This window comes from Camellia sinensis, chromosome 6 (genome assembly GCF_055761805.1).
Source record: "Camellia sinensis isolate YWXY chromosome 6, ASM5576180v1, whole genome shotgun sequence".
Classification (NCBI taxonomy): Eukaryota; Viridiplantae; Streptophyta; class Magnoliopsida; order Ericales; family Theaceae; genus Camellia; species Camellia sinensis.
The window spans coordinates 203905425-203932745 of NC_138966.1; the positions used below are offsets into that span (position 1 = coordinate 203905425).

Genomic DNA, 27321 nt, shown 5'->3' on the forward strand with positions numbered 1-27321 from the left:
CTACACCTATGGACCTTTTCATGGATGCTCAAAGATCGAGGAAAATCCAAATGAATGATATTCTCTAACACATTGATGACATATTCTAACAGAATTCTAGAACATCTAAAATTTTTGTTACAGGTCACGTGACCTACCTCTTATAAAAGAGGAGGTAGTACCCCCTCCCTTACATTCAGATAAGATTAAACACAGAACCCTAGAAAGGTCATTCATGAGCACCGTAGACTATGTACTAACATCACAATGGAGGCTTTTCCCAATATAAGCCCTTTTTCCATTGTATTTCCAAAACTAGGCCAACTCCTGACGGAATTCCAAAACTAAGTTAAAGCGCCATTACTATTCGCGCTTTTACTATTAGGAGCGTAAAATTAGATGAACAGGAAAATCACTATTACAAATAGCGACTTTAATTAAGAAGTCACTGTTACAAATAGCGCTTCTAGCTTTAGTTTTTGTCCACATAAAAACGCTTTTCTTAACAACGCTTTTTACAAATTTCCTAAAAAACGCTATTTCTAATAGCGATTTTAACAAAAAAAATTTCCCGAAAAAACGCTATCTCTAATAGCGATTTCAGTTCAAATTTTAAAACGCTATTGCTAATAGCGATTTCAGTTAAATGAAAACGCTTTTTCGATCAGCGTTTTTAAAGTCCTCATATATACGAACGAACCCCCCCTCTCATTTGCATACGTTTTTCAGATTTTCAGACTTAGGTTTTTCGCTCTCACTCTCGCTCTCTGCTCTCTGCTCTCTGCTCTCGCTCGCTCTCTCTCTCTCTGCTCTCGCTCCTCCATCTCAGCTCGCTCTCGCTCTCTGTCTGTGCTCTCTCTCTCTCTCCGTGGTATGACATTAACCCTAATTTTATGTATTTAGTTTTTGTGTTTGTAAATGTGTTATTTTTCTGTCAATGTTAGGGTTTTACATGTGAATTCTTAAATGTGTTAGGGTTTTTATCATTGTGGTTATGAAATTAGGGTTTGGAATTTTTTGGCATACGGGTTAGGGTTTTTCTGTCAATGTTAGGGTTTTTAAATGTATTTGAATTTTTTGGAATTATTAAATGTATTTTTTTGTCAATGTTAGGGTTTTTATCATTGTGGTTATGAAATTGAATATGGTTATGAATGTTTATGCTTTGTCCGTGTGGTTGTTGTGATGAAATTAGGGTTCGATATCAGATTGTTCACATTATTAGGATTGTTCAAATTAGGATGTCATTTTAGGGTTCACATTATTAAGTGTTGTAATGCATTTGAATTTTTATGCTTTTGAATCATAAATCGGGTTTGGAATTTTTTGAATTTGTTAAATAAATCATAAATATGAGAATTGAGAATTGAGAATTGAAATTTGGAATGATGAAATTCATAAATCATCAATTCATATAATTGATAATTGTTAATGTGATATTATGAAATTCATATAATTGAGAATTGAGAATTGAGAATTGAATGTTTATGCTTTGTCCGTGTGGTTGTGGTGATGAAATTAGGGTTCGATATCAGATTGTTCACATTATTAGGATTGTTCAAATTAGGATGTCATTTTAGGGTTCACATTATTAAGTGTTGTAATGCATTTGAATTTTTATGCTTTTGAATCATAAATCGGGTTTGGAATTTTTTGAATTTGTTAAATAAATCATAAATATGAGAATTGAGAATTGAGAATTGAAATTTGGAATGATGAAATTCATAAATCATCAATTCATATAATTGATAATTGTTAATGTGATATTATGAAATTCATATAATTGAGAATTGAAATGACGAAATGTTTATATTTTTAAATTTGAAATCAGGAATTAGAATTTTGAAATTATGCTTGTGAATCAAAATGTCTATATTTTGAATATTGAATAAACCAACGTACATTTGTTGAATTGGAAATTATTTTTTTTTGCTTGTGAAGAGGAATTAAAAGGAAATTAGGGTTTTAAAAGTAACTTTTTTTAATTAAGAATTGCGATTAAAAAATCCGAAATTCATATAATTGATAATTTGTAATGTCATATTATGAAATTCATGTATTTGAGAATTGTTGATTTGAAATTATGAAATGTCTATATTTTGAAATTTGAAATTTGAAATCAGAAAATGGAATTTTGAAATGATGCTTGTGAGTTTTTTTTTTTTTTTTTTTTTGCTTGTTAACAGGAATTAAAAGGAAATTAGGGTTTCAAATTATGGTTTTAAAAGTAATTTTGTTTAATTAAGAATAAAAATAGTAAAAATTGTAATTCATTTAATTCGTAATTGTTAATGTCATATTACGAAATTCATGTAATTGAGAATTGTTGAATTGGAATTATGAAATGTCTATATGTTGAAATTTGAAATCAGAAATTGGAATTTTGAAATTATGCTTGTGAATCAAAATGTCTACATTTTTTGAATCAAATTATGGTTCAGAAATTGTTAATGTCTAATTTCTACAAAATATAATTATTAAACAAAAAAATATTTAATTTTGAATGTCTTTGATTAAAAAGATATTTAATTTTCTCTCCATGAAAAGATCATGTTCTCTCAAATAAAAGATCATGTTCTCTGAAATATTTAATTTTGACTCTATTTGATTAAAAAGAAATATTTTTATTGGTTTCTCAAAATATTTAATTTTGACTCTATTTTATTAAAAAGAAATATTTTTATTGGTTGATCAAAATATTTAATTTTGACTCTATTTTATTGAAAAGAAATATTTTTATTGGTTTCTGAAAATATTTAAATTTGACTGCATTTGATTTTAAAAAAAAAAAAATTGGTTTAATTTCGTTTGGTTTATTTCACTATATTTGGGGTCAGGCAGCCAAAATATGATTAAAACATTTAATGAGCTGAATTTGTAATACATATAATAGTATTCTAGTACAAATTAAAATTTTATGAGAAAACTGAAGAAAATTTGAAAAAGTTTTTGAAATGGGTATTGAACGAACTGACTTATCGTCTTTTTCACTTTGTGATTGTCCACTACCATTGAAAAGGAAAATCTACTTTGTAATAAATTTAGAGTAGTTACAATATATGCATGAAAAGAGTAATAAATTATTTTAATTAATAGTCCATAGCAATTTCGTACGTAAGAAGGGGAAAAAAAAAATTGGCACTTTGATGGGTAAGCATGTGTTTTGTAATACCAAATAATTGGTACGGATGGCCCGATAGATTCACATGGATAACTATCCAAAATGTAGTCCATACATTTAACCACCAACTTCAATTTAATTATCTGTAATTTTTGGCCGTTATAAATTATTTGTGTAATTATTTTTTTGTTTTTCTATGTGTAAGAAAAAAAAGGAGTAAATAAATTTAATTTTTTTCTTACTTTTCAGAACGATTCAAAATGATCCAAAATCAAGTTTTCTTACTTTTCACAACGATCCAAAATGATCCAACATGGAAACACTTCAAATAATTTTTCAGTTTCTAGTATCCAGGTTTCAACTTTCAGTGGCTCAATAACACCTAGAAAAGTTAGAGGTTTCATCTTGTTAAATTTCTGAGTCAACCCGATAATGTCGTTAATTATCAGTTCCACTTGCACTGAAGAAGGCGAAAGAGGTAGTTGTTGTCTCTGTTGTTATCTCATGGACTCGGTTAAACCTTCTAACATTCTTTCCATTCTGGCATCAAAGGATTCAATCACATCATCACTTCTTGTTCTCTCCATTTGCTATAGGTAAATAGAGCAGTAATAAACATAGGCAAATAGCTCGTTTATAGTTTTGACAATGCTCAATTTCATTTCATGTCTAATTGTTTCAGACATGTCGTATAATTTCACATACACTAACACATGCTGATGTAATGCCCCTAATTCTTTCTAGGACATCTTGTAGCTTATATGGACTCATGTGTACGGTATAACTCGTGCTCTGATACCACTCTATCACGACCCAAACCCGCTACTATAGGTATGACCGGCCAGTAATCCTAAGATTACTGAAGGCCACTTAAATAGATTTACAAAATTAGGTGTTGGCGGAAGCAAATATCATAATTATTCTGTCCATAGAGGTGTGCAGACATATATGCATGAAAAGAGTAATAAATTATTTTAATTAATAGTCCATAGCAATTTCGTATGTAAGAAGGGAAAAAAAAAATTGGCACTTTGATGGGTAAGCATGTGTTTTGTAATACCAAATAATTGGTACGGATGGCCCGATAGATTCACATGGATAACTATCCAAAATGTAGTCCATACATTTAACCACCAACTTCAATTTAATTATCTCTAATTTTTGGCCATTATAAATTATCTCTGTAATTATTTTTTTGTTTTTGTATGTGTAAGAAAAAAAAGGAGTAAATAAATTTTATTTTTTTCTTACTTTTCAGAACAATCCAAAATGATCCAAAATCAGTTTGTTGTTTTAATTTTATAAGAAAGCCTCTATGCCCTCTACAAAATGGACGAGGGTTACTAGTTCACATAGGAAATAACTTTGTCATTAAGGTCCGTAATGGCACAAGTTGGAGCAAATCAAATTAACTTATATTTTCCATAAATCTGAACAATTACATCACCAGGTTAAAAAAATCTCTCTCAATGTTTGCACCCTGTATTTTATATTGTCCAAATCAATCGCGTCACCCTCTACTAAATATCTCTCAACCTATTTTATTTTTCGCCACTAATTCGAAAGAATTAAGACAACAAGTATACTTCTTGTTATGTGTTTTTTAGATTAAGACAATAGAGCAATGACAACAAAGAACATTCACGTTGAAAAGATAAGAGTCTTCACATAGGAAGTAAATGAGAAAATAAACAGTAATAATCAAGTTGAGACACAAATATATAGTTCACAAAATACAAATTGAATTAATGTTTCACCTCTACAGTTCCTTCAACCCTGGAAAATATAAATTGATAAAAAATTAGAGGGTTGCTTTTATTTGTGGCTTCTGCAAATTTTAATGTTTATTTTACAAGTACAATTCGATATATGTATATTGTTGATATTTTAATATTTATTGTTTCATTGAAGCAAGTATATGGCAACTGTTCCAATTATCTTTTACTGGGGGGGAAACATAATTCGCGATCCCGATGAAGGTGTGTCATATGATGCTGAGCCGAAAGGGATATATATGGTGCAACTTGGCACCACACTTGGCAATTTGGAGGAGATGTTTATGTCCAAGGTCGCAAGTTACGGGGAAACAGTCCGATTGATCTTCAAATGTAGATATCCTTATCGCCAGTGGCAAGCAACCAGCAAATACAAAATATTACCGATAAATGACGATGAGGCGTTGAACACCGTTTTAAGTATCGGTGGAAATTTCGAACCACCAAATTGTTTGGAAGTGTACATTCAGAAAGAGGTTGTACAGAATCTTCCGAATGTAACACAGATGGATTCGCATCCGTTCACTACATTGCTGACACATGGGGTTGACACGACAGCATTTCAGTCTCCTATGTATGAATCAAATGAATGTTATGCAGCTGGCTACACACAACAGACATTTCATGGCCATGGTGGAGAATCAAGTTCACATGGTGGATACGAGACTGAATTTCACAATAACACCCAAGATGTGCCCACCTATAGCCATCATACGACTCCAGTTGAAGTTGCTGGTAATATGGCTGAAACGGTTAATTTTGTGCAGTTTGCTGACAGTGACATGTACGGTCCTGATGTCGCCCTAGACAATGATGACAATGAAATGTGTGATGAAGAAAATTTATTGGGCGGATCAGATGATGATGATGATGAAGAAGATGATGTCGACGCTCCCGTTGATATTCAGAATGCCCCCATTCCACCTAGACCTGAAATCCCTTTCTTTGAAAACATTCACATGGGTGGTGATTTTGACATTAGTAACCGCGATGTCGTTCCCCGTAACCGAATCTGGAATGCTGAAAATCCAGAGTTGGACAAAGGGATGGTTTTCGTTGATAAGAAGCAACTCGTACATGCTGTGAAATTATACCATGCAACAAATAATCGAGAGTACAAAGTCGTAACCTCCAAGCGAGACGTTTGGGTGTGTGCTTGCAAGCACGACTGTAGATGGTGGTTGAGTGCATCTCTTAGTAAGAGACATGGGCTTTTTGAAATAAAGCAGTATAGGGGTCCTCACCATTGTTTATACCCACGAACGAACAGGGACCACACAAATATTAGCTCCAGTTACATTGCTTCTCATCTTTTGGGACAAGTTGCGGTGAGTATACAAAATAAATTTTTACATTTATATACACATTGTTTATTTAAAGTGTTCACACCAAAATTGTGTCTTTAAAGTGTTCACACCAAAATAATTTGACTCATAGGTATTATTGTATGCAGAACGAACCTGATATGCCCATTAAGAATGTCATCGAAGACATAAAAAAATCCATGAACTATACTATACATTACAAGAAGGCGTGGCATGCAAGGGCAAAGGCAATTCGAATGGTATTCGGAGATTGGGATGAATCATATATGATGTTGCCTAAATTCATGTATGCATTACAAACATCTAATCCTGGCACCATCGTGCAATGGAAGCATAGATATACCGGAAATACAACCATTATGCCCGTCTTCCACTTTGTTTTTTGGTCTTTCAAACCCGTCATCGATGGATTCAGACATTGTAGGCCTGTTATAACCATAGATGGTACATTCTTATACGGGAAATACACTGGTGTGTTGCTTGTAGCAACGATTGTCACCGCCAATGGCAAAGTACTACCACTTGCATTTGCTGTTGTCGACAAGGAGAGTTTGGAGTCTTGGTCGTTCTTCATGTCAAATATCAAGGAACATATTGTCATGGACCGACAGGGAGTGACTTTGATATCCGATCGAGCTGAGAGTATTTTAGCTGCTGTGAGGCGGCATTGGTTGAATCCCTCGCTCCAATTTGTTGGATATCATCGGCACTGCCTTCGACATGTTTGTAGTAACTTTAACACTACGTTCAGAAATAAGGAGCTGAAACAACTTCTATGGAAAGCAGGAAGTGCTCATCAATGACGAAAGTGTAATGGTTACTTACAACAAATACAGGCTATTGACCAAGAAGCCATCACTTGGGTTTACAAGATGAATCCTGAGGAGTGGGCCCTTTCGTATGACGGTGGACATCGCTGGGGGGTATTGACTAGCAATGATGCAGAGTGCTTCAATAACGTCTTGAAAGGTGCAAGGAACTTACCTATCTCAGCTATGGTTGAATTTACATTTCGGCGGCTTGTAAAATATTTTGACGAGATGGGAGCCCAAGCTGAACTAGATGTACGAAATGAGTTCCAATACCCTAGACAGATGCAAAAAACTATTGAGGATGGCATCGCAAGGGCAAATACTTTCAAGTTGATATCATATGACAGGTTAGTTTGTAATATAAATTAAATTATTGTTATTATGTTGTCAATTTAACTACACCTAAAAACATGAACTTCATTAGTTTCTATTATAATTTTTTTATAGGCCACGCCGCGTGTTTGAGGTGCAAACATCTTTTCGCCATGGACGAGGTCGCAATACACAAATTGTGCGGATGAATCAACCCACGTGCAGTTGTGGGAAATATGAGATACGACACTATCCATGTTCTCATATGCTCGCTGTAATGTCTGAATGCGGTGACAATCCATTCGAGTACGTTGATCCAGTATATAGGCTTCCTGTATACATGAGGGTTTGGGAAACTAAATTCAATCCAATACCGCATCAAGATTATTGGGCTGATCCGCAGTGGACTTTAATGCCTAATGTACTGCGTCTGCGACAAGTGAAACGGGGTCGTGCATCTATGTCTCGTATTCCGAATGAGATGGACATATCAGATAGGCGTTTGACCGCTCGTTGCAGTGAGTGCCAGCAGACAGGTCATGACAGGCGAACATGTCCGACGCGACTTGGTCGATGAAGACTATGTAATACTTACATATTGTAATAGATCTTTTTGTAATTCTTTATTTGTAATAGATCATTTTCTTTTCTTTTGTAATTCATTATTTGTAAACGGGGTCATACATGTAATAGAACATTTTTTATTTGTAATAGATCATTTCTGTGGTTTAATTCTTTATATATTGTAATTGTTTTATTTGCTTGACAAAATTTACAACTATCATAGTTTTTATTCTCTACTTCATTCAAAATGTTTATTACAGAATTTTATTTAAAATCACATAGTTCTTGTTTCATTTTAAGATTTTAATATTTCGACTGATTCAAGCATTTTGTACATTTAGAATTTATGAATTACATGTACGTAATTTACAAATTTTTTACTTTATTGCAAAACAAAAATTACAAAATCAATAATGAAGTTGTCGAATATGCCATAAATGTAACGAATTTTGTTAAATATGTCAAAATCAATAATGAAGTTTTGAAAAAAAAATGATCATTCCATTTTGTTTGTAAATATTGACATACAAAAACTATCCACATGTTATTGGTCATTATTAAGCTTATGTAACTGAGATCGTAAAATGACTTTGTAAAAGATTTTTATATTAGTCCGAAGCATAGATAACGATAGGTTATGTTGAATTGCTTATCATATTTAATGGCACATAATATGCAAAATTTTGATTTTAGTTAATTGCTTCTATGTTAATGGCACACAAATTTATACTTTTAAAATAATCGACCACATTTATTTTCCAAGTCGTCATGTACATAATAATTTCAGCTTCATTGATATAGTTAAATTACATGCTCACCAATACTGTTTTTCAAAATGTATTTGTTTTTCAACTGTACAGGCTTCATGGCACATCTACCTGATGAGGTCCCCCTTTTGAGTCATCCACATCGGGCTGACAGTATATGGGAGGACCCGGTATGCAATAACGTTTGTTGGACTTTACGCGTACAATGAAAATACACTGCATTTTGTTTTTCATTTCCTTGATAATGCTATAATTTAAAATACTCATTCTGTTATGCAGGACCAGTCACGCACCGTGGTGGCATGCCGACGGGGAGATTCCGGCTTGTGGGATCGTCCATTGGACCATAGAGTCTTGCAGTGTCTACTACGCACGGGATTCTATGGTGTATATCGTATCGGCCATATCAGATTGGACCACCCACTCATTACTGCTCTCGTCGAGAGATGGCGCACAGAGACTCATACATTTCATTTCCCGACCGGTGAGGCCACCGTCACATTGCAGGACGTATCTGTCATATACGGTCTACGGATTGATGGGCGAGCAGTTACTGGACTTGACCCATCATTGACGACGGAGCAGTGGATAGCGCTATGTGCTGAGCTATTGGGAGTAGCACCTACACCTGCAGACTTACAGGCAGGTAGAGTGAGGGTGAGGTGGCTGTCGGAGCATTTTCAGGGCGATTTTCCAGATGATGCTGCAGATGAGTTAGTACAGCAGCATGCGCGAGCATATATTCTGTGGCTTATTGGGGGGTACTTCTCCCTGATAAGTCACAGAACCTGCTCAAGCTGATGTATTTGCCACTGTTGAGAGACATTGACGTCATCGGCCAGTACAGCTGGGGCGCCACGGCTTTGGCATGCTTGTATAGGATGTTATGTCGAGCCACTCAGGTGGGTATGACTCAGATCGGAGGACCCCTTGTCTTGCTACAGGTTAGTAAGAATTTTATTACATGTCAATTCATATTGTATGGCATATATCAGTATTGTAATTGCGTTCAAACTATTGCAGATTTGGGTGTGGGAGAGATTGATTCGCATTGCCCCGTCTAGGCGGTAACTAGTTGCTCCTGGTGAGCTTCCCATCGGGCAGGGAGACATGCAGATGCCGGCCGGACCTCGAGGTAGCCGATGGAGGGTTGACATGAGCCACGAGGTCGTATCGACCCACGTAGTGGTCGTGTATAGAGGCCAGCTTGACCGGATGATAGACGGCGAGGTATCAAATTTAAATACCTAAATTTTAATTGTCATATGGACTGTATATGTTTATGAGCGATTTTTAATAGATTTGTCGTTATTGTAGTTTATCTGGCAGCCTTATGCTGATGTCCTCCACACGCTCCCAGACTACTGCCGCCTAGGTGAGGATATATGGATGGCGAGAGTACCACTCATTTGTTTTGACGTGGTTGAGTGGCATCTCCCTGATCGTGTCCTCCGACAGTTTGGTCGGGTCCAGGCCGTGCCGGATCAGTGTGACACCGAGTGGCGATTGCATGCGACGGATAGACGTGGCCGAGCCAGCACTGACTGGAGTCAGCATCATATGCGATACATACAGTTGTGGGATGCCCGTCGCGACACTATTGTACAGGCTGACTGGAGCGATGGGGTCCTCCCCTCTCCCGACCCTTACATGTTGTGGTATCGGCGACATACACACCTACTTGTCGGTAATCCGAGCCACCTCTCCGAGGCCGGATATCAGGGAGTTGGGCCTTCTCTCGAGTCATTGGTGAGTAGCGTACTATATCTCCGATTATTGTTAATATCATAACTGATTATTTTCAGTCAACTATAGCCTAATATATCTATTTTTTTTACAGGTGGTTCGAGCTGGGAGGTCATATCACTTGGCTGAGGACGCCATTTTCAGACGTGATGGACAGCTTGGTCTGCAGGCCCTTGTAGAGATCAGAGAGTTATTGTACGAGGGGATCCAGCATGCCCATCGGGTAGATCGTCTGCATTTTGGGGACTACGGTATACACACTGCAGCAGCTGCTCCAGACACATCAGTCCCGTCCACGTCAGTGCCTTCCAGTTCAGCGCCAGCCACAGCAGGTCCTTCGACTTCAGTCACCCCACCACATGATACCCCATACATTTCTCCATATTCCCCACACGTACATCTTACCCAGCACGCTGACCCTGACCCTGATTGGTCACCGCCCCGCTTCATACATGATGTTATTACCCCACCCACCCAGTTACATCCTACTTTTCTGGGGAGTACTTCGACCGCGCCCCGGTTCATGCATGATGTTGCTACCCCACCCACCCAGTTACCACCTGCTTTTATGGGGACTACTTCGATCGCGCCCAGGAGTACACATGATGCAGTTCTCACTGACATCTCACACATTGATGATGAGGGCCATATTGAGCCCCCCCCCCAGAGCGCGAGGGAGAGGTTATGGTCGTGGGGGACGTCGCGGCCGAGGTCGGGGTGCGGGCAGAGGCAGAGGTCGTGGTCCAGCTGCAGATCGTGATACAGTTGCACCAGACGAGGGAGTGGGAGTTTCACAGCTCACAGCAGTATCTGATCTACAGGCACAGGCAGGATCAGAGGCATCAGATGCAGGAGAGGGGGGGTCACACACACACTCACAGGCTCCACAGGCAGTCAGTGGAGGGCAGCATGCAGGGGAGAGAGTGCCAAATATTCAAAGAGTGTACCGTAGGAGACTGAGGAGGGAGATCCACGGTCGGGGTTGTGGGACTGGGGGCAGGTTAGGGCATTAGCGGTTGCGATATGGACTATATAGGTTTTTTTTTTTCTTTTTTTTGTTTGTATGTGTCAAACTTGTACAGCTGATGTAAGTGTCATACTTATTTATTCGCAATTATCATTTCACAATTTTTTATTCTTATTTATATTGATGAATCACACAAATCTGTTTCACATCTCTACCCCTCTCTCATTGTCCGTAATTTAGGAGAACATAAATTACAAACGCGTTTGGTTTGAACAAAACGTGTAAAGAAGCTATAAAAAATATGTTTGTTCAAGGCTAAAAATAATTGAAATATCTCGCTTCATTGATAAGTCATGGATAAGCATTACAAATTGCATGCATTACAGAAATGCCCTGGGCGTTCATCCAAACAATTTCATTCATTATCATCATCATCTGACATCTCAATATCAGATTCATACATAACATCCATGCTCCAGGCGTAATACTGGTGTGCATCATCCATTAACCCATCTTCGACACGCTCATTTGCGGTCTTCATTAGCTCGGACCTCTGCAAACGTTGGGTCATGCGATTAACCTCGTCGCGGATACGATGCAATGCCCTTTGCAACAACTGTGGAGTGTCAGTTGGCATACACATGGCTAACCGGCGAGGAAATTTAAGATTAACTTCACGGCATAGCTCAACGAGAACGTTTGCTCGAGTTTTGCGAAATTCCCACTCAGCTCTCATGGTATTGACGGTGGCACGTGAGTAACGCAAATTTGGATTTAATGGGTATTGAAATTCATCTCCATCTGCAACCCAATAGCGACCCATTGCTGAATATAGATCAACCACCGTATATGTCATGATCATATCGGTAGAAATAGATGTAAAACTTTTGTTGTGGTATGCTACGATATTTATACCATATATACACATGGTAGCTGTATGTATGCAATTTCCTGTTCGATCACATGCATGCCACTGACCTTATCCAGTGCATACGGCTGTCAGGACTCGACTTTGTGCAGTCATGAACGAATCAACGGCCTGTAGCATCGGCTATTGTGCCACAGATGCAGCGATGCCTGTGACTTTGTGCATAATGGCAATGGGCACAGTACGTAGGAGGTATGTGACTTTGTGCAGCGATGCAGGGATGCATCTGACTTTGTGCAATGATACAGTGATGCGTGTGACTTTGTGCATCACTGCATCACTGCATGTGACTTTGTGCAGTGATGCAATGCTGCATGTCACTTTATGCAGTGATGCAGTAATGCATGTGACTTTCTTACTTTGCCATGCTTGTATACGTTGTGACTTTTTTCTTGACATTACGTGATGCATGTGACTTCTGCAGTGCAACTTACATGCTTTGTTTTTTCCGCACATTTCAGAATTCATCTAAGTCACATTATTACGACTGTGAAAAGAAGCAGAAAATGCTATTATGTTGGTAAAAAAATATGATGGACGATTGTGTAATGACAATAAAAATCGGATGACTGTGAAGTTCATTAACTGAAAATAAGATAAAATATAGGCACCAAAGTTGCAATCGTGTTTACCTAGCAGGTGACCATTTTATTATGTTGGTGAGAAAAACAATGATAGTTTATGAACAATATTACTTTAATACAAAGAAAATTTCATTTTTCGATTTCATTTATAATTTCTCGAAAACACTTATACGTACTGAAATCGTCAATTCCAAGTGAGTACTTATTGTATTACAAAAGTAAGCATGACAAAATAGTTTGATGTGCCGATGTGACAACTCACTGCATTTTGTTTTATTTGACAACGCACTGCTCGAATATGAAGGGATTGCATTGTGATTCTATGGCCTACAATTATTATTTTATCTTACAACCACGTCCGTGACTACATCACAAGTACACAAAGTCACGGGTAATCAAAATTACATGAAATGAATAACATCAAATAATATCACGTGTATCACTTATTCCATAGTGCCCTACCACCACTATGATGTGTATAAATACCCCAGTATGATGTTTGTTGAAGTCATAACAATAGTAATAGATATACAATTACTATTATTATTATTTTTTTTAATTTTATTAACAATGTCTTCAAGAGGTGCAGGAAGTTCACGCCGGCAAAGAAATCCGAAAGTGTGGCTGCTACCTCCATTTATGTATGACTACAAGAGCGAAAAGTACTCAAGTCCAAAGGATTATTATGCTGGTATCCGAGCAGAATGGGCGTTCAGGGTAACGGAGCAAGAAGGATTGTATAATGATCTACGTAACTTTGGGGCACCGGTACCTCATCGTCATTCATTGACCATGGCTAGACGAAATGTGAGTGACTATGAAAAAGCAGTTAGCAGAATTAAGAAGGAGAACAACAGGATGTTGATGCAGAGATGTCGACATTTCATGCTTCAGCTAGCCACTGAAATGGCAGAAGCAAGCAACAGAGATTTGACAATGGTTGAGCGAAATAATGTCTTCAACAATGAAAAATATCTCTCTGACTACTACATGTCAGATGACGAATAAGAAATCAAACACCGTTATCTTTCATATGTTCGTTCGTGGAGTGTAAGACAATGTTGTTGTTGGTGTAACGTACGGATGTATTTCAAGTATTTTTGTTATGAACCTGAAGTTTATGAAATAACTACATTTATAAGTACACATTTATGAGTTCATGACTTTCTTTATTGAATTGCAATTTGTTAATGAATGTTCTGGATTAATGAATGGATTAATGTATGTTCAATTATGTGAATACTTAAAACACATAAAATAGATCAGGCAACTCGGAGAAAAGGTTCCCTTAACTGGGGCTGCTGAAATAGGGATGAAATTACAACGAATTTCAATCTCCATCAGGAAAGAAGAAAGAGTCACCTTCCAATTCTTGAAAGTTCAGTAAAAATTATGACTCCGGTAATGAATGAGGGGTTGACAAAAAACTAAACTCGGTGAATCGAACTACCACCTTCAACAACACATAAAACATAACAGGTAGGTCGGTGAATAGCTTCCCAAATGACAAGAACAATTCAAATAGTCATACTTCCCAAATGACAAGAACAATTCAAATAGTCACAGTCTTCGATTTTATTGATTTGTTTATTACAGTGACAACTCATCTCTTATTTACATATGTGGGATTCTCAACTCAGAAAGTCACATGGCAACAGTGAATTCACTGATTTACCTTACTGTCAGCATGCCTTTATTTTGTCTGTATATGCAGATGGATTGTGAAGTCGTGTGACTTGGTGCAGAGGCTTTGGTTTTCTGGATTTTTTGGTCGATTTTTTTTTATTACAGTGACAACTCATCTGTTATTGATATATGTGAGATTCTCAACTTAGAAAGTCACATGGCAACAGTGAATTCACTGATTTACCTTACAGTCAGCATGCCTTTATTTTGTCCTTATATGCAGATGGATTGTCAAGTCATGTGACTTGGTGCACATGCTTTGGTTTTCTCGATTGTTTGCTCGATTTTTTGTATTACAATGACGACTCATCTGTTATTCATATATGTGGGATTCTCAACTCAGAAAGTCACATGGCAACAGTGAATTCACTGATTTACCTTACAAACAGCATGCCTTTATTTTGTCCTTATATGCAGATGGATGGTCAAGTCATGTGAATTGGTGCACAGGCTTTGGTTTCCTCGATTTGTTGCTCGATTTTTTTTATTACAGTGACAACTCATCTGTTATTGATATATGTGGGATTCTCAACTTAGAAAGTCACATGGCAACAGTGAATTCACTGAATTACCTTACAGTCAGCATGCCCTTATTTTGTTCGTATATGCAGATGGATTGTGAAGTCATGTGACTTGGTGCACATGCTTTGGTTTTCTCCATTTTTTGCTCGACTTTTTTGTTACAGTGACAACTCATCTCGTATTGATATATGTGGGATTCTCAATTCAGAAAGTCACATGGCAACAGTGAATCTACTGATTTACCTTACAGTCAGCATGCATTTACCTTACAGTCAGCATGCATATATGTGGGATTCTCATTTATCCGTTCATAATCAACTATATAAACGAGTAAAGGTGAAGACGCAACCTTACAACTCATTTCGCCCTACGAAATTATTATTCATTTGTTTTAAAAAATTAGCATGGCTACATGGTTCATAGGAGGGAGTGGGGGTCGCAGAGGTGGTAGGAACTTGCAAAGGGGTGAAAGTTCACGACGAGGAGGGGGAAGGGGAAGTGGCGATGCTGAAGATGAAACACCATTTCCTTTCTTGGATGCCTCTTGTGCTTATCATGATAGGTTTGGGAAGCGACATTTTGTCATGCCCAAGTACTATCGAGATCCATGTGGTTTGGTGGAGGATCCATCAGAAAATCAAACAGGATATGGTTATGCAAAGGCTAGACTTCTTAAGTGGCCCGCACTATTTATAGAGCGAGTGCAAAACGAAAGATTATGTCGGGAAAGAAGACTGAAGGTGCCAAAAGCACGTTCTGTTGAGATCCAAAAGGAAGATCCTGATAATGTTGATCGACTATGTCAAACACTAGAACGTGAGATTTCTCAAATGGGTCGTAGATTGGCCCGCGATATGCAGCTACTCATACTTAAGAAGGATGCCCAGAAGAACAAAACAGAACCAAATGTTGCGGCTGTCAAGGCTATCATGGAGGATCCTGAACTTGTCTCTGACGCTGAGCTTTCGGATTGTTCAGACTCTGAGCCACCTGCCGATTTAAGCGCGAATTAGGTGTTAATGTCTACACTTCGGCAATATAACAACTTCCATTAATATGTAATGTTTGTGTTAGAGTAAGTATAACTGTTATGTTATGTTTATGTTTATGTTTAAGTTTATGTTTATGTATTGTGTCTGTCAAATGTTACGGCTATTAATATGCAATATTAGGTCATGAATTAGGTGTTTGTTTATCTAATTGTTATGTTTATGTATTGTGTGTTCAGTTAAGAGTGTCCAGGATGTATGTAATGTGTGTTCAGTTCATGGTGTCCATAATGTATTTTTGTGGGAGAATTATGTCTGTACTAGCTACGTAACTGAAAACTATTACATTTGCAACTTCAGTTATGTTGTTTTCATACCTGTATGAGTATTTTGTAAAGTACTGACTTCGTATATTATGTATTAAGTATTATTACAAAAATGTTGAGAAAATTTATTTTAGGAGCTCTCGCTGTGGCCTTTGCCTTCTTGGCCTACTCCGCGGTGGTCTTCGCGTCTCACCCTTCGTCGTTGCTCGTCGAGTTGCACAGTGTGTGGGTGTGCTTCGAACTGTACAGCATGCATATCACATTCTAACCCATAACAAAGACGATACAAAAAAATAAATTTTATAAATGACAACGGGTACAAAACGGTTTTACTAAACTGGTTTACTAAACTGATTTTCTGAATTACATTCTCACCTTCTAACCCAAAACAAAAGAATAAATATATATATTTATGTTTAAATAAAAACGGCTTTCGTAAAGCCAAAATAATTTTCTACATAACACCTTCCAACCCAAAACAAAGACAAAAGAACAAAAAAATTACATGAAAACGACTTTAGTAAAGCGAAAAAAAAAAATAATTAATTACACAAAACAATAAGCAAAAAAAATATTTACATGAAAACAACTTTAGTGAAGACGAAAAAAAAATTTTAATTACATTTTCTAAATCAAAACAAAGACAAAAGAAAAAATGAAAAATGTAACATGACAACGGCTTCAGTAAAGCCAAATAAATGAACATGATTGGCTTAATAATATCTACATGAATATGATTTTGAAATTATATATATGAAAAATAGTATGTAACATTATGTAAAATTTATGAATTACACATTCTAAACAAAAACAAAAGAAAAAAAAAACATATTTTAACATGATAATTGCTTTAGTAAAGCCAAGTACTAAAATATACAGTGTAAATATATTTTTTAAAATATGTTTTATGTTTTTTTCTTTTGTTTTATCTTGAAAATAGCGTTTTATTCTAACAAAGTTTATGTTAAAAACGCTGGCCGAAAAAAAAAATTTCTGCTAAAATCGCTATTAGCAATAGCGTTTTAAATCTGAACTGAAATCGCTATTAGAGATAGCGTTTTTTCGGGAAAATTTTTTTGTTAAAATCGCTATTAGAAATAGCGTTTTTTAGGAAATTTGTAAAAAGCGCTGTTAAGAAAAGCGTTTTTATGGGGACAAAAACTAAAGCTAGAAGCGCTATTTGTAACAGCGACTTCTTAATTAAAGTCGCTATTTGTAATAGCGATTTTCCTGTTCATCTAATTTTACGCTCCTAACAGTAAAAGCGCGAATAGTAATGGCGCTTTAACTTAGTTTTGGAATTCCGTCAAGAGTTGGCCTAGTTTTGAAAATACAATGGAAAAAGCCTCCATCACAATGCTCTACTACCTCTCTCTCTTCTAGGCTACTATCTCTCACCTGGACATCCTTGTTGTCCTCGATGCCAGCAATGTGTGTTTCCACTCTCTAGTTAATCCCTGACCCCAATCCGTACTACCTAGAAGAACCACTTAATATAATTTGAGTAATTACAGCATTTTGTAATAAAAATAAGCTTGTTTGATTCCTATTTTCAAGATTCATTTTTCAAAAAATTGAATTTTTCTGTTTCCCGTATTTTTTTGTTTTCACTAAATTTTTTTAATATTCTAAGAATTTTTTTTTAATTTTTAGATATACCTAACATAAATACACTTAAAAAGTACACTATTTGTAAAAAAAATATTTAAAAAATTCACTAAACACCAAAAATACAAAAAAAAATAATAATAATAAATACGAGAATTCGGTACATTTTTTGTATTCTTGTGTATTTATTGATTTTTTTAAAATATTTTTTTTCACAAATATTTTACTTTTTAGATACATCTAAGTAAGGTGCATCTAAAAAAGTAAAAAAATACTTAAAATTTTAAAAATATTCACTAAAAACAAAAAAACACAAAAAATAAAAAAGTCAATTTCCAAAAAAAGAATCCAGAAAATTAAAACAAACCAGACTGAATGGTGTTTGATCTTAAAAAAGTAATCCCACAAGTCTTTACAACAACTACTATAAATTGAAAACTTGACTACCGATAAGCAAAAAACCTAAAAGCCAAAACAAAATAGGTTAATATATTTGCACACCACATAAAATCTCAATACACATGATTTGTGACGTTCGGGTATAAACTTCCGAACAAAAGTCAAAGATTCGGACATGCAAAAATGAATTGTTCAAATATACATTCCGTTCAATAGTTAATATTCGAACAATTGTTTTTCATTCAGAAGTATATGTTCGAACATTTGACTTTCGTTCAAAACTTTATATCCGAATGGCATGAATGGTATGTACTATAGTGTGCCATAGAATTTCCCTTAAAAAAATGGGTCACAATATCTAGAAACAAGTCAAAATCCCAAAAATTAGTATAATAGGAACAAGATTATATACAATTATATGGTTTAAACAAGAACCAAGAAAGTCTATTAGTGGAGCTTTTCACATAAGAATAACAACAGGCTCCTCCCATAATCAGTTTTGTGTTACCTTAATTAAACTTTTAAAAAAATACAACCAAACCAAAAAAATTCACATGACATGATCTTTTTTCTTGATCTAGATAAATACTAGAACTTAAAAAACAACACATAGCAATAAACCAACAAAAATGAATGATAACATGGCTAGATCAAGCAGCAAGGGGCCTTCATGCTTTTCTCAAGAACTCCTAGATGTTCATGCATCAGTGTTTCAAAACCAGTGGTTTTGGTGGTGTGATGTTTCACATTACATAAAAAGTAAAAACAAAGTAGCCCATCCATTTTCCAACATATGCCATTTGAACCTCTCTTTATTCTTAAGAAGATATGGTCCCAAGTGGACTGATGGTGAAGAGATGTGAGTGTGTGTGTGTGAGAGAGAGAGAGAGAGAGCTAAACCCCTAGTTACTATTCATATTATCTATGAAACCCATAAATAATTCAAAGTGAAATATGAGCACCCCCATCAACAGGAAAATTAAAAGAACAAAACAAAACAAATGCTTGAACAACTGCTTTGGAAATTCACCAAAATCATTTCAGCAAGTCAAATAGCAAACATCTTTTACCCATAAATTCACATTTCTGAGATGCAGTACTTTTTTTATGGTGGATTTCAAAATGCAGATCATTTCTATATCTCAATGATGTGCCTATCTGAGCACAAATTGAAAGGATAAAAGGATCATAAAATAAGGAAGCAAACCTTTCAGCAAGTCAAATAGCAAACATCTTTTACCCATAAATTCACATTTCTGAAATGCAGTACTTTTTTTATGGTGGATTTCAAAATGCAGATCATTTCAATACAAAATCATTCTCAATAATGTGCCTATCTAAGCTCAAACTGATAGGAAAAAAGGATCATTCACCAAAATCATTTCAGCAAGTCAAATAGCAAACATCTTTTACCCATAGATTCACATATCTGAAATGCAGTACTTTTTTCATGGTGGATTTCAAATTGCAGATCATTTCTATAGTAAATCATTCTCAATAATGTGCCTATCTAAAGCTCAAATTGATAGGATAAAAGGATCATAAAATAAGGAACAAACATCAAATAAGCAAACCTTTCCAGACACTGATTCTTAAAGCCTCTGCTCAGCTGAAAGTCCATGGACATATTCACCCAAATATCTTCGAAGCAAATGCAGAACCTACAATCATTTGAATCTCAAAAGCTGCTTGATTTTCATAATATAGGAATTATTTTTACAAAACATACCATTCAACAAAAAACCAGCATTCATACATAAGTTTCCAAATGGCAAGCTACTTGATGAACATTTCTTAACATAGTAGATAAGTGCAGATTTTAGCATTTACCCAAAATCAACTGTCTTAGTTCCAAAAAAAATCAATCTAATCAAAACCGAAGGAAGGTCTCACATGATTGCATCAGCTCTAGCCACCACAATCCGAAATAACAATGCATCAATTGTCAACATGTGTAGCTGTCATCAGCATTTAATACAAAACAGGAAATGCCCAACAAAAATGTACTCATCAACTTGCATCAACTTATAATAATAACGTAATTAAATATGAGGGCCCCAATATACTACGGTTGTTTCTTCTGTTTCTGCTTTAAGCAAAAAGAAAATTAAAACTTACGAGGAAAACGTTTGACTAGTATCAACTCTTTTTTTGTTGATTTTGTCCATGAATAGCAAGAGCATTTATATTTTTTGTTCCCATAAAGTATGTCAAATGATTTTTTATCAGTAAAGAGTATAAAATATAATATAAAAAATAAAAAATAAAAGGAGCAACAAGGGAGTGCCACCCATATACAAAGCAAACAACAAGACTTCTATACAAAGCCTAATCCAAAAGCTCAACAAAATCCAAAATTTACTTCAAGTATGGATCAACCCCACCCGAAAGCCAATCATACAAAATGACCAAAATTTAATTCTTCAAATAAAAAATTGGAGTCTCAACTCCATCAAAACATCTTACATCACTCTCCCTCCAAATGCTCCACATCAGAGTGACAGAACCAATGGGGAAAGGGCCAAACACCAAGACCTTCTCCTCCTCCCATTGACTCTAGCTCCCTTCCAAGTAAACAAGAGCTCCAAAACTATAGGTGAGAAGACCCAATTCATGTTAAATAAGGCCAAAAATAGAGTGATGCTAAATGTTCCTCACTTCTTTCTTAGAACCACCCCACCCTTTCCCCTTTTTTTTATTCCAATTTCATCCCCATTCCTATGCCACCAAAGTCTAACTTTAACCCACCCCCACTTTGGCTGGCATCCTCCCCCACCATCACCAACTCCGGTTGGCACCCTCCTCCCCACCATTGCCTACCCCAGTCCAGCCTAGCCCAAACCTGCCATCCCTGTCCCTTCCCCAACATCCCTCAACCCAACCCAACCCAGAAGCTGGCACCCGCAATGCCTAACCCTTGGGATCCAATTCCCACGACCCCTAATTAGGATAGAGAGAGATTGAAAACGAGAGGCATAGTGACAAGATGGACAGAGAGGGAGAGCGAGGTTGGTGACACCAACGGAGGTGGTGGTTGAAGTGGAGAAGAGGGTGTGTGATATGGGAGGGGTTAGAGGAGAGTAGCTGGAGGGGGAAGGGGTTGTTAAAGGGAGAAAGGAGTTGGGGAAGGGGGGCTATTGGAAGGTCACTAGAGGTGGTGGTGGGGTCTGCTGGAGGAAAGCTGAACGGGTGGGTTCCAAAGGGCATTTCAGAGATTATGGTGGGGATGCAGAGAAAAAGAAGGTGGGTGCAAATGTTGGCGGCGGGAGCTTCTATATACACACACCTAATCCTCTCAATACACACATTTAATGATATTTAATTTTATTACAATTTTATCCTTAAGTGAAATTACTATTTTAGACACCATTGTTAATTGAAAACATCACAATGCACACCTCAGAGTTCACATCTATTGCATCGTGTGTGTAGCTTGTGGATGCTCATTCATAGCTTCTTCCATCAATTTCTGTATATGATGTTCATTGAGGTAGAAGTGAAACCAAAGGGCTTTGGCATTTCCAAGTTCATCAACCTTCGTCATTCGTAGGGAAAACATCATTATTGTAGAGGATTTGCCTTCTGAAAATCAGCAAATAAGTGTTCATGTGAAGCAGAGCGAAAGAAATGTGAGTTTAAAATTTTTTTTTTCCCAGCGTCGTTCGGATAACCAGAGCAGAATTGTATTATTTGGTTCGAAAATCTACTACCGAAATAATTATGTATTTTCGGAAGTTGATGTCCGAACAAAGTAATAAATTTCGGAAGTTGTTGTCCGAACAACATATTTAAATTCGGAAGTTGTTATCCGAACAAAGGTAACTTTTACAACATTCAACTTCCGAAATTTTAAAAAAAATTCGGACAACTATTTCCGAATGAAGTAAATTTTTTTTTTCCATTTTATATTCCAAATTTGCAAACTGCATACCAAATTTACAGTTTCAAATTGCAAATTAATCTTTATAATGCCATTAAAAATTTGTAATGTTATACAAAACATGCAGGAATATGTGTCAACTCAAGGAAGTCAGGTTTGCGCGGATTTTGTGTTAGATTACACCACTCAATTCACAACTGAACAGGTTCAGTCTACGAAATTATAACGATTATGTTTCGAATTGCTCACCAAATGTAAATGTTTGATAATATTTATTTAACTTTGTAGGTATTCAAAAGTAAGGATGAATTGCTCAACTGGGTACATGAAGTTGGAAAGAGAAATGGTTTGGCCATTGTAATCAAAACATCAAACTATGGTGGAGGGAAAAAAAGATCCAGGATGTATCTTGCTTGTGAGAGGAGTGGCCAATATAGAGCAACAAAGAAGTTAAAACATGATGGCAACAATACATCAAGAATAACCGATACGAAGAAGTGTGGTTGTCCTTTTGATATGAGGGCTCACAGGTTTACCACACATGATGAATGGACAATGACCGTAGTATGCGGATTGCATAATCATCCACCTGCGGAGCACCTCGAAGGACATTCATATGCGGGGAGGCTATCAAAGGGTGAGAAAGTATTGTTAATGGATATGTCAAAGAGCATGTTTCGGCCAAAAGAAATCCTAGTAACCTTGAAACAGCGAGATGCCCTCAATGTAAGCACACTTAAAACCATTTACAATGTACGCCATCGAAACAGGGTGGTACAGAGAGCTGGAAGATCACAGATGCAACACTTATTGGGTGAATTGGCCAAGCATAATTACATTGAGCGCCATCGGTCTGAAGAGTCCACGATGACTGTGACAGACTTGTTTTGGGCACATCCTACCAGTTTGGACTTATTTCGGTCTTTCCCACGTATATTAATTATGGATTGCACATATAAAACCAACAGATATCGGCTTCCTCTTCTTGAAATTGTGGGAGTGACATCAACTGAAATGACATTCTCTGTAGCTTTTGCATACTTACAGTATGAGATGGTCGATAACTATGCGTGGGTGTTAGCTACATTGCGTGATGTCATGGATGGGTTTGTTGTGCCAACAGTTATTGTTACTGACGGAGAGCTAGCCTTGATGAATGCCATACAGAAGATATTCCCGAGTGCCAGACATTTATTATGTCGTTGGCATATCAGTAAGAATGTGTTGACCAAATGCAAGAAAATGTTTGAGACACAGCAAAAATGGGAGAAGTTCAACCATGAGTAGAACTTTGTAGTGTATTCATCTTCTGAAATTCAATACGAGAAGCGTCTTAAATCATTACTTAAGGAATTCAGTAGTTATCCTGATGCAGTCAAATACGTCATGGATACTTGGTTGGTTCCTTACAAGGACAAATTTGTGGCGGCATGGACAGACACGTGTATGCATTGTGGCAATGTTACAACGAATCGGTAAGATTACTTTTCTTTAAAATGTTATTAATAAGTGCCATGTACTTGATTTTAACTTTGACTTACATTGAATTGAATAAGGCTGAGAGTGCACATGCAAAACTTAAAAGACAATTGGGTTCATGTCAAGTCTCATTTCAGGCATCATTTGAGAAAATACACAGTTTGCTTGAGTTGCAACACACTGATATCAAGGCTTCATTTGAGAAAAGTCTAACGTGCAACATCAATTTAAACCTTCTCAATTCAGGGAGCTACGGGGTAATGTGTCTATCTCTGCATTAGAGTATTTGCTTGTCAAGAGTAAGAGAGCCAATTCCATTGGTATTGATGTTGAAGCTTGTGGATGCATCCTTCGCCACACTCGTGGTTTACCTTGCGCCCATGAGATTGCTGACTACATCAGACAAGATCGTCCTATGCCACTTGCTACCATACACTCACAGTGGAGGCAACTTCATATCTCCATATGCAAGAAAGAAGAGAAAACGGAGGTGACTTGTCATGCAGAAATAGAGTTGTTTGTGAACAAGTTTAATGAAAGTGATAGATCCATGTGGTTGGAGCTTTTGAAGAAGTTGAAAGAGATTGTATATCCGGGAAGCACTTTTCTTGTTGAGCCGGAGGTGAAGCCCAAAACACGTCCTCGGGATCATAAGAAGATCAATGTTTCTACCCGTCGTGACCCGTGTGCATTTGAGTTAGTGCAATCTAGACATGATTCCTTCTCACCTAGGGACACTGAAATCACTACATTAGCTTCTACTCTGCAAACTAAGAATAAGCGACCTGTTAAGGGAAAGGAGAAGGTGAATCCGAAAGGGAAGGCATACATTACTAGAACAGTGAAACCTGGTGCATATGTTGATGCTTTCCCTGCTGGGTTGAAACCATACATTAAGTTTGTCAAGGATGTAGCTGCAGATGGGAATTGTGGTTTCAGGGCTATAGCTGCTTCAATTGGTCATACAGAAGATGATTGGGCTCAAGTTAGGCGTGACCTATTGGGTGAGTTGCACACACACAAAGAGGAATACATTACACTTTATGGGTCCTATGAAAGGTTTGAAGAATTGACAAGCATATTGTCATACTTTAAAGACAGTCCTGGATACTCACATTGGATGACTATGCCAGACATGGGGCATCTTGTTGCATCATGCTACAATCTTGTGTTATACCACTTGTCTTTATAGCAATGTCTCACCTTTTTACCTTTTAGAACAGTGCCAGTACCTCAACTTGCCAGACGTGAGATTGCCATTGGGTTTGTCAATGGAAATTATTTCGTCCAGGTATAACAGAAACTTATCAATTAGGTTTGTGCATGTACAAGAAGTTATGAGGTATGACCACTAAGTCAATTGATATTTGGTGCAAGTTTTGTTGCAGCCAGGCCATCCAGTTCCTCCTATTGCCACTAATTGGAGAAAATACCGTTATCCTTGCGCTGTCGACTGGGATGATGCATATGTGCGTCGCATTCAACATTTCAAGGACATTATTCATGATAATGTAGCTACTCGAGAGACTTTTGATGTTGTTGATGTCGCATGACACATGTATGCATTTGACAATGTTAGAATTATGGAAGAAATTAATGGATGTGTTTTTGATGTTGATGTGTTATGTTTTGCAATGTGGATTGAATGTTATCGACCATTGTTACCATTCCATTGTAATAAGAAAATATCATTTAGAAAATTAGCGACCATTGTTACCATTCCATTCTAATAATAAAATGTCATTACAATACCATTGTTGCCATTCCATTCTAATAAGAAAATATTAACCACTGTTACCATTACAACAATGTCATCTTACAAAAAACACCAAAAAATATTCATCAACTAACAAAATAACATGTAACAAAATAACATGTCACGAATCAGCTGTATGCCTACGCCTAGGCCTATGACTGTATGTCAATATCGAAGATGGAAAGCGACCTCCAGCAGAACTAGGTCCAGCTTCGTCAATGTGCTGACCTTCAAGAACATGTGTCATACTCTCGATAACCTGGTAAAGTCGATAAGGATGGCGAATTCCCTCCTCATAACCAACGTCAATAATAGGATGTGAAATCTGCAGTGCAAGTGCAATACGCTGCATTTGAAAAGAATATCACATTTTAGGGAACATATCAGAAAAAAAAAAAAAAAGAGTAAGTTACTTATGCATAAGAGAGGATAATAGATTACATCCGCATGTTCGCTGAAATCCTGATGGTCATGGACATGCAGTTCATTAGTGTGTTCAACATATAGGTGCGTGATATTCTTATACCAATCCATATAACCCGGTACACATTCCCAAGGCTGACGAACTGGTGTGCTCCTCCGTTGCTCAAATAACACGTGGTTATCCCAAGCCTCCCAGATCCTATCCAAGTATCTGTACATGACTGTATATCGTGCAGATATGTTGCCTCGCACATCACGACTGGGAGCTAGCGGTGCATCTGGGATGGTTTGAACCCTGCCAAACTGCCTCAAAACTCTATCTGGATGATAGGGTTCGACAACATCTAAGCACTTTAAGCATCCATGGTAGAACGTAACCGGGTTACATGGATGCCGGTCTCTGCAGCTGTGGCATGGATCCCAAATAACCTGTAAACGTAAAGTGTTTTTGCATTAAAGTACATAAAGGGTAAGATAAATGGAAGTGTTAAAATTATCACAGGATAAGTAAACTTGCATCAGTAGCTACTAAACTGTCAAGCTCGGCTCGAAAAGATTTCAAATGGTCAATGGAGGAACCCGCATCTCTCCTAGATGCCCAATGGTACACGTGTGGCATGTCTTCATTGTAGCCCATGTTCTGATGAGGTCGGAATGCTCGGAAGTGCTCATAAATCCACGCCTCCAAAAGAGTCATATAACCACCAATCTGCTTAACCCCAGACCGGCTAGCAAACCTCAACTGTCTATATAAAAATGCTAATGCAGCAACATCCCAGGCATAAGTATGTATGGATCCCAAATCCATCAACAAGCCGAGGTAAACAACGGGAACCCTGCCGCCACTTTTGTCACTGAAGAGTGTACATCCCAACAAAAACAACAAATAAGCTCTTGCAGCGCACTGTATAGCCTCCTCGAGGTCTGAATATGTGACACCAGCAAACTGACTTCGCAACCATTCAAGCCTGACTGAATTGCCACCAGCAGAAGAAACCTCTTCATGTGCTGCACGTTCAGTAATCCCCAAGCCATAAACGAGTAATGTAACTCCATGATGATCTGTCACATCTGGTATGCTAACTGATTTGCCTACAATGGGAAGGCCAAGAATAGTGCCAACATCATCCAGGGTCAAGGTTATCTCACCAACTGTCATGTGAAATGTGTTCGTCTCAGGTTGCCATCTCTCAACAAAACTGGAGATTAGAAGCTTGTTGACGAACCGATAAGTGCAACGAGCTAACTATGACAGTCCAGACTGCTCAATAATGGCTTTGAATCTGGTGTTGTTCTCTACTAACCACCATGGCCATACAAGGATCTTGGAAGAGTGATTATGACACTTTAGGGGCCCTCGTTCCTACAACACA

At 37.0% G+C, this 27321-nt stretch overlaps 4 protein-coding genes and 1 pseudogene across 5 annotated transcripts in view; 3 read left to right on the forward strand and 2 right to left on the reverse strand.

Annotated features, from left to right (window-relative positions):
- LOC145794018 (intermembrane lipid transfer protein VPS13-like) overlaps positions 1 to 21954 on the reverse strand; it is a 50782-nt pseudogene extending 28828 nt beyond the window's left edge. Inside the window, exons 1-2 of the transcript XR_014333973.1 lie at positions 21946 to 21954; positions 19985 to 20071 (exon numbers count right to left, since the gene is read on the reverse strand). The product of XR_014333973.1 is annotated as an intermembrane lipid transfer protein VPS13-like (transcript). The remainder of the gene's footprint in view (positions 1 to 19984; positions 20072 to 21945) is intronic.
- Positions 6067 to 8081, forward strand: LOC145792211 (uncharacterized). Its single transcript, XM_082872982.1, has 3 exons — positions 6067 to 6203; positions 6329 to 7359; positions 7460 to 8081. The coding sequence occupies exons 2-3, from the start codon at positions 7073 to 7075 to the stop codon at positions 7899 to 7901; spliced, it is 729 nt and encodes a 242-aa protein (XP_082729108.1). The 5' UTR covers positions 6067 to 6203; positions 6329 to 7072; the 3' UTR covers positions 7902 to 8081.
- Positions 21955 to 22411: 457 nt separating the features above from the next.
- Positions 22412 to 23577, forward strand: LOC145794019 (PKS-NRPS hybrid synthetase cheA-like). Its single transcript, XM_082876942.1, has 2 exons — positions 22412 to 22444; positions 22579 to 23577. Exons 1-2 carry the CDS (start codon positions 22412 to 22414, stop codon positions 23575 to 23577), a joined length of 1032 nt encoding a protein of 343 aa, XP_082733068.1.
- A 99-nt stretch (positions 23578 to 23676) lies between these two features.
- On the forward strand, positions 23677 to 25322 carry LOC145794020 (uncharacterized). The gene is made up of 4 exons (XM_082876943.1): positions 23677 to 23765; positions 24016 to 24828; positions 24988 to 25060; positions 25158 to 25322. The coding sequence occupies exons 1-4, from the start codon at positions 23677 to 23679 to the stop codon at positions 25320 to 25322; spliced, it is 1140 nt and encodes a 379-aa protein (XP_082733069.1).
- Positions 25323 to 25646: 324 nt separating this feature from the next.
- On the reverse strand, positions 25647 to 27107 carry LOC114269807 (protein MAIN-LIKE 1). Its single transcript, XM_082876944.1, has 3 exons — positions 26449 to 27107; positions 25967 to 26354; positions 25647 to 25871 (listed from the first exon to the last, which is right to left on the reverse strand). Exons 1-3 carry the CDS (start codon positions 27105 to 27107, stop codon positions 25647 to 25649), a joined length of 1272 nt encoding a protein of 423 aa, XP_082733070.1.
- Between the last annotated feature and the right edge of the window lie 214 nt (positions 27108 to 27321).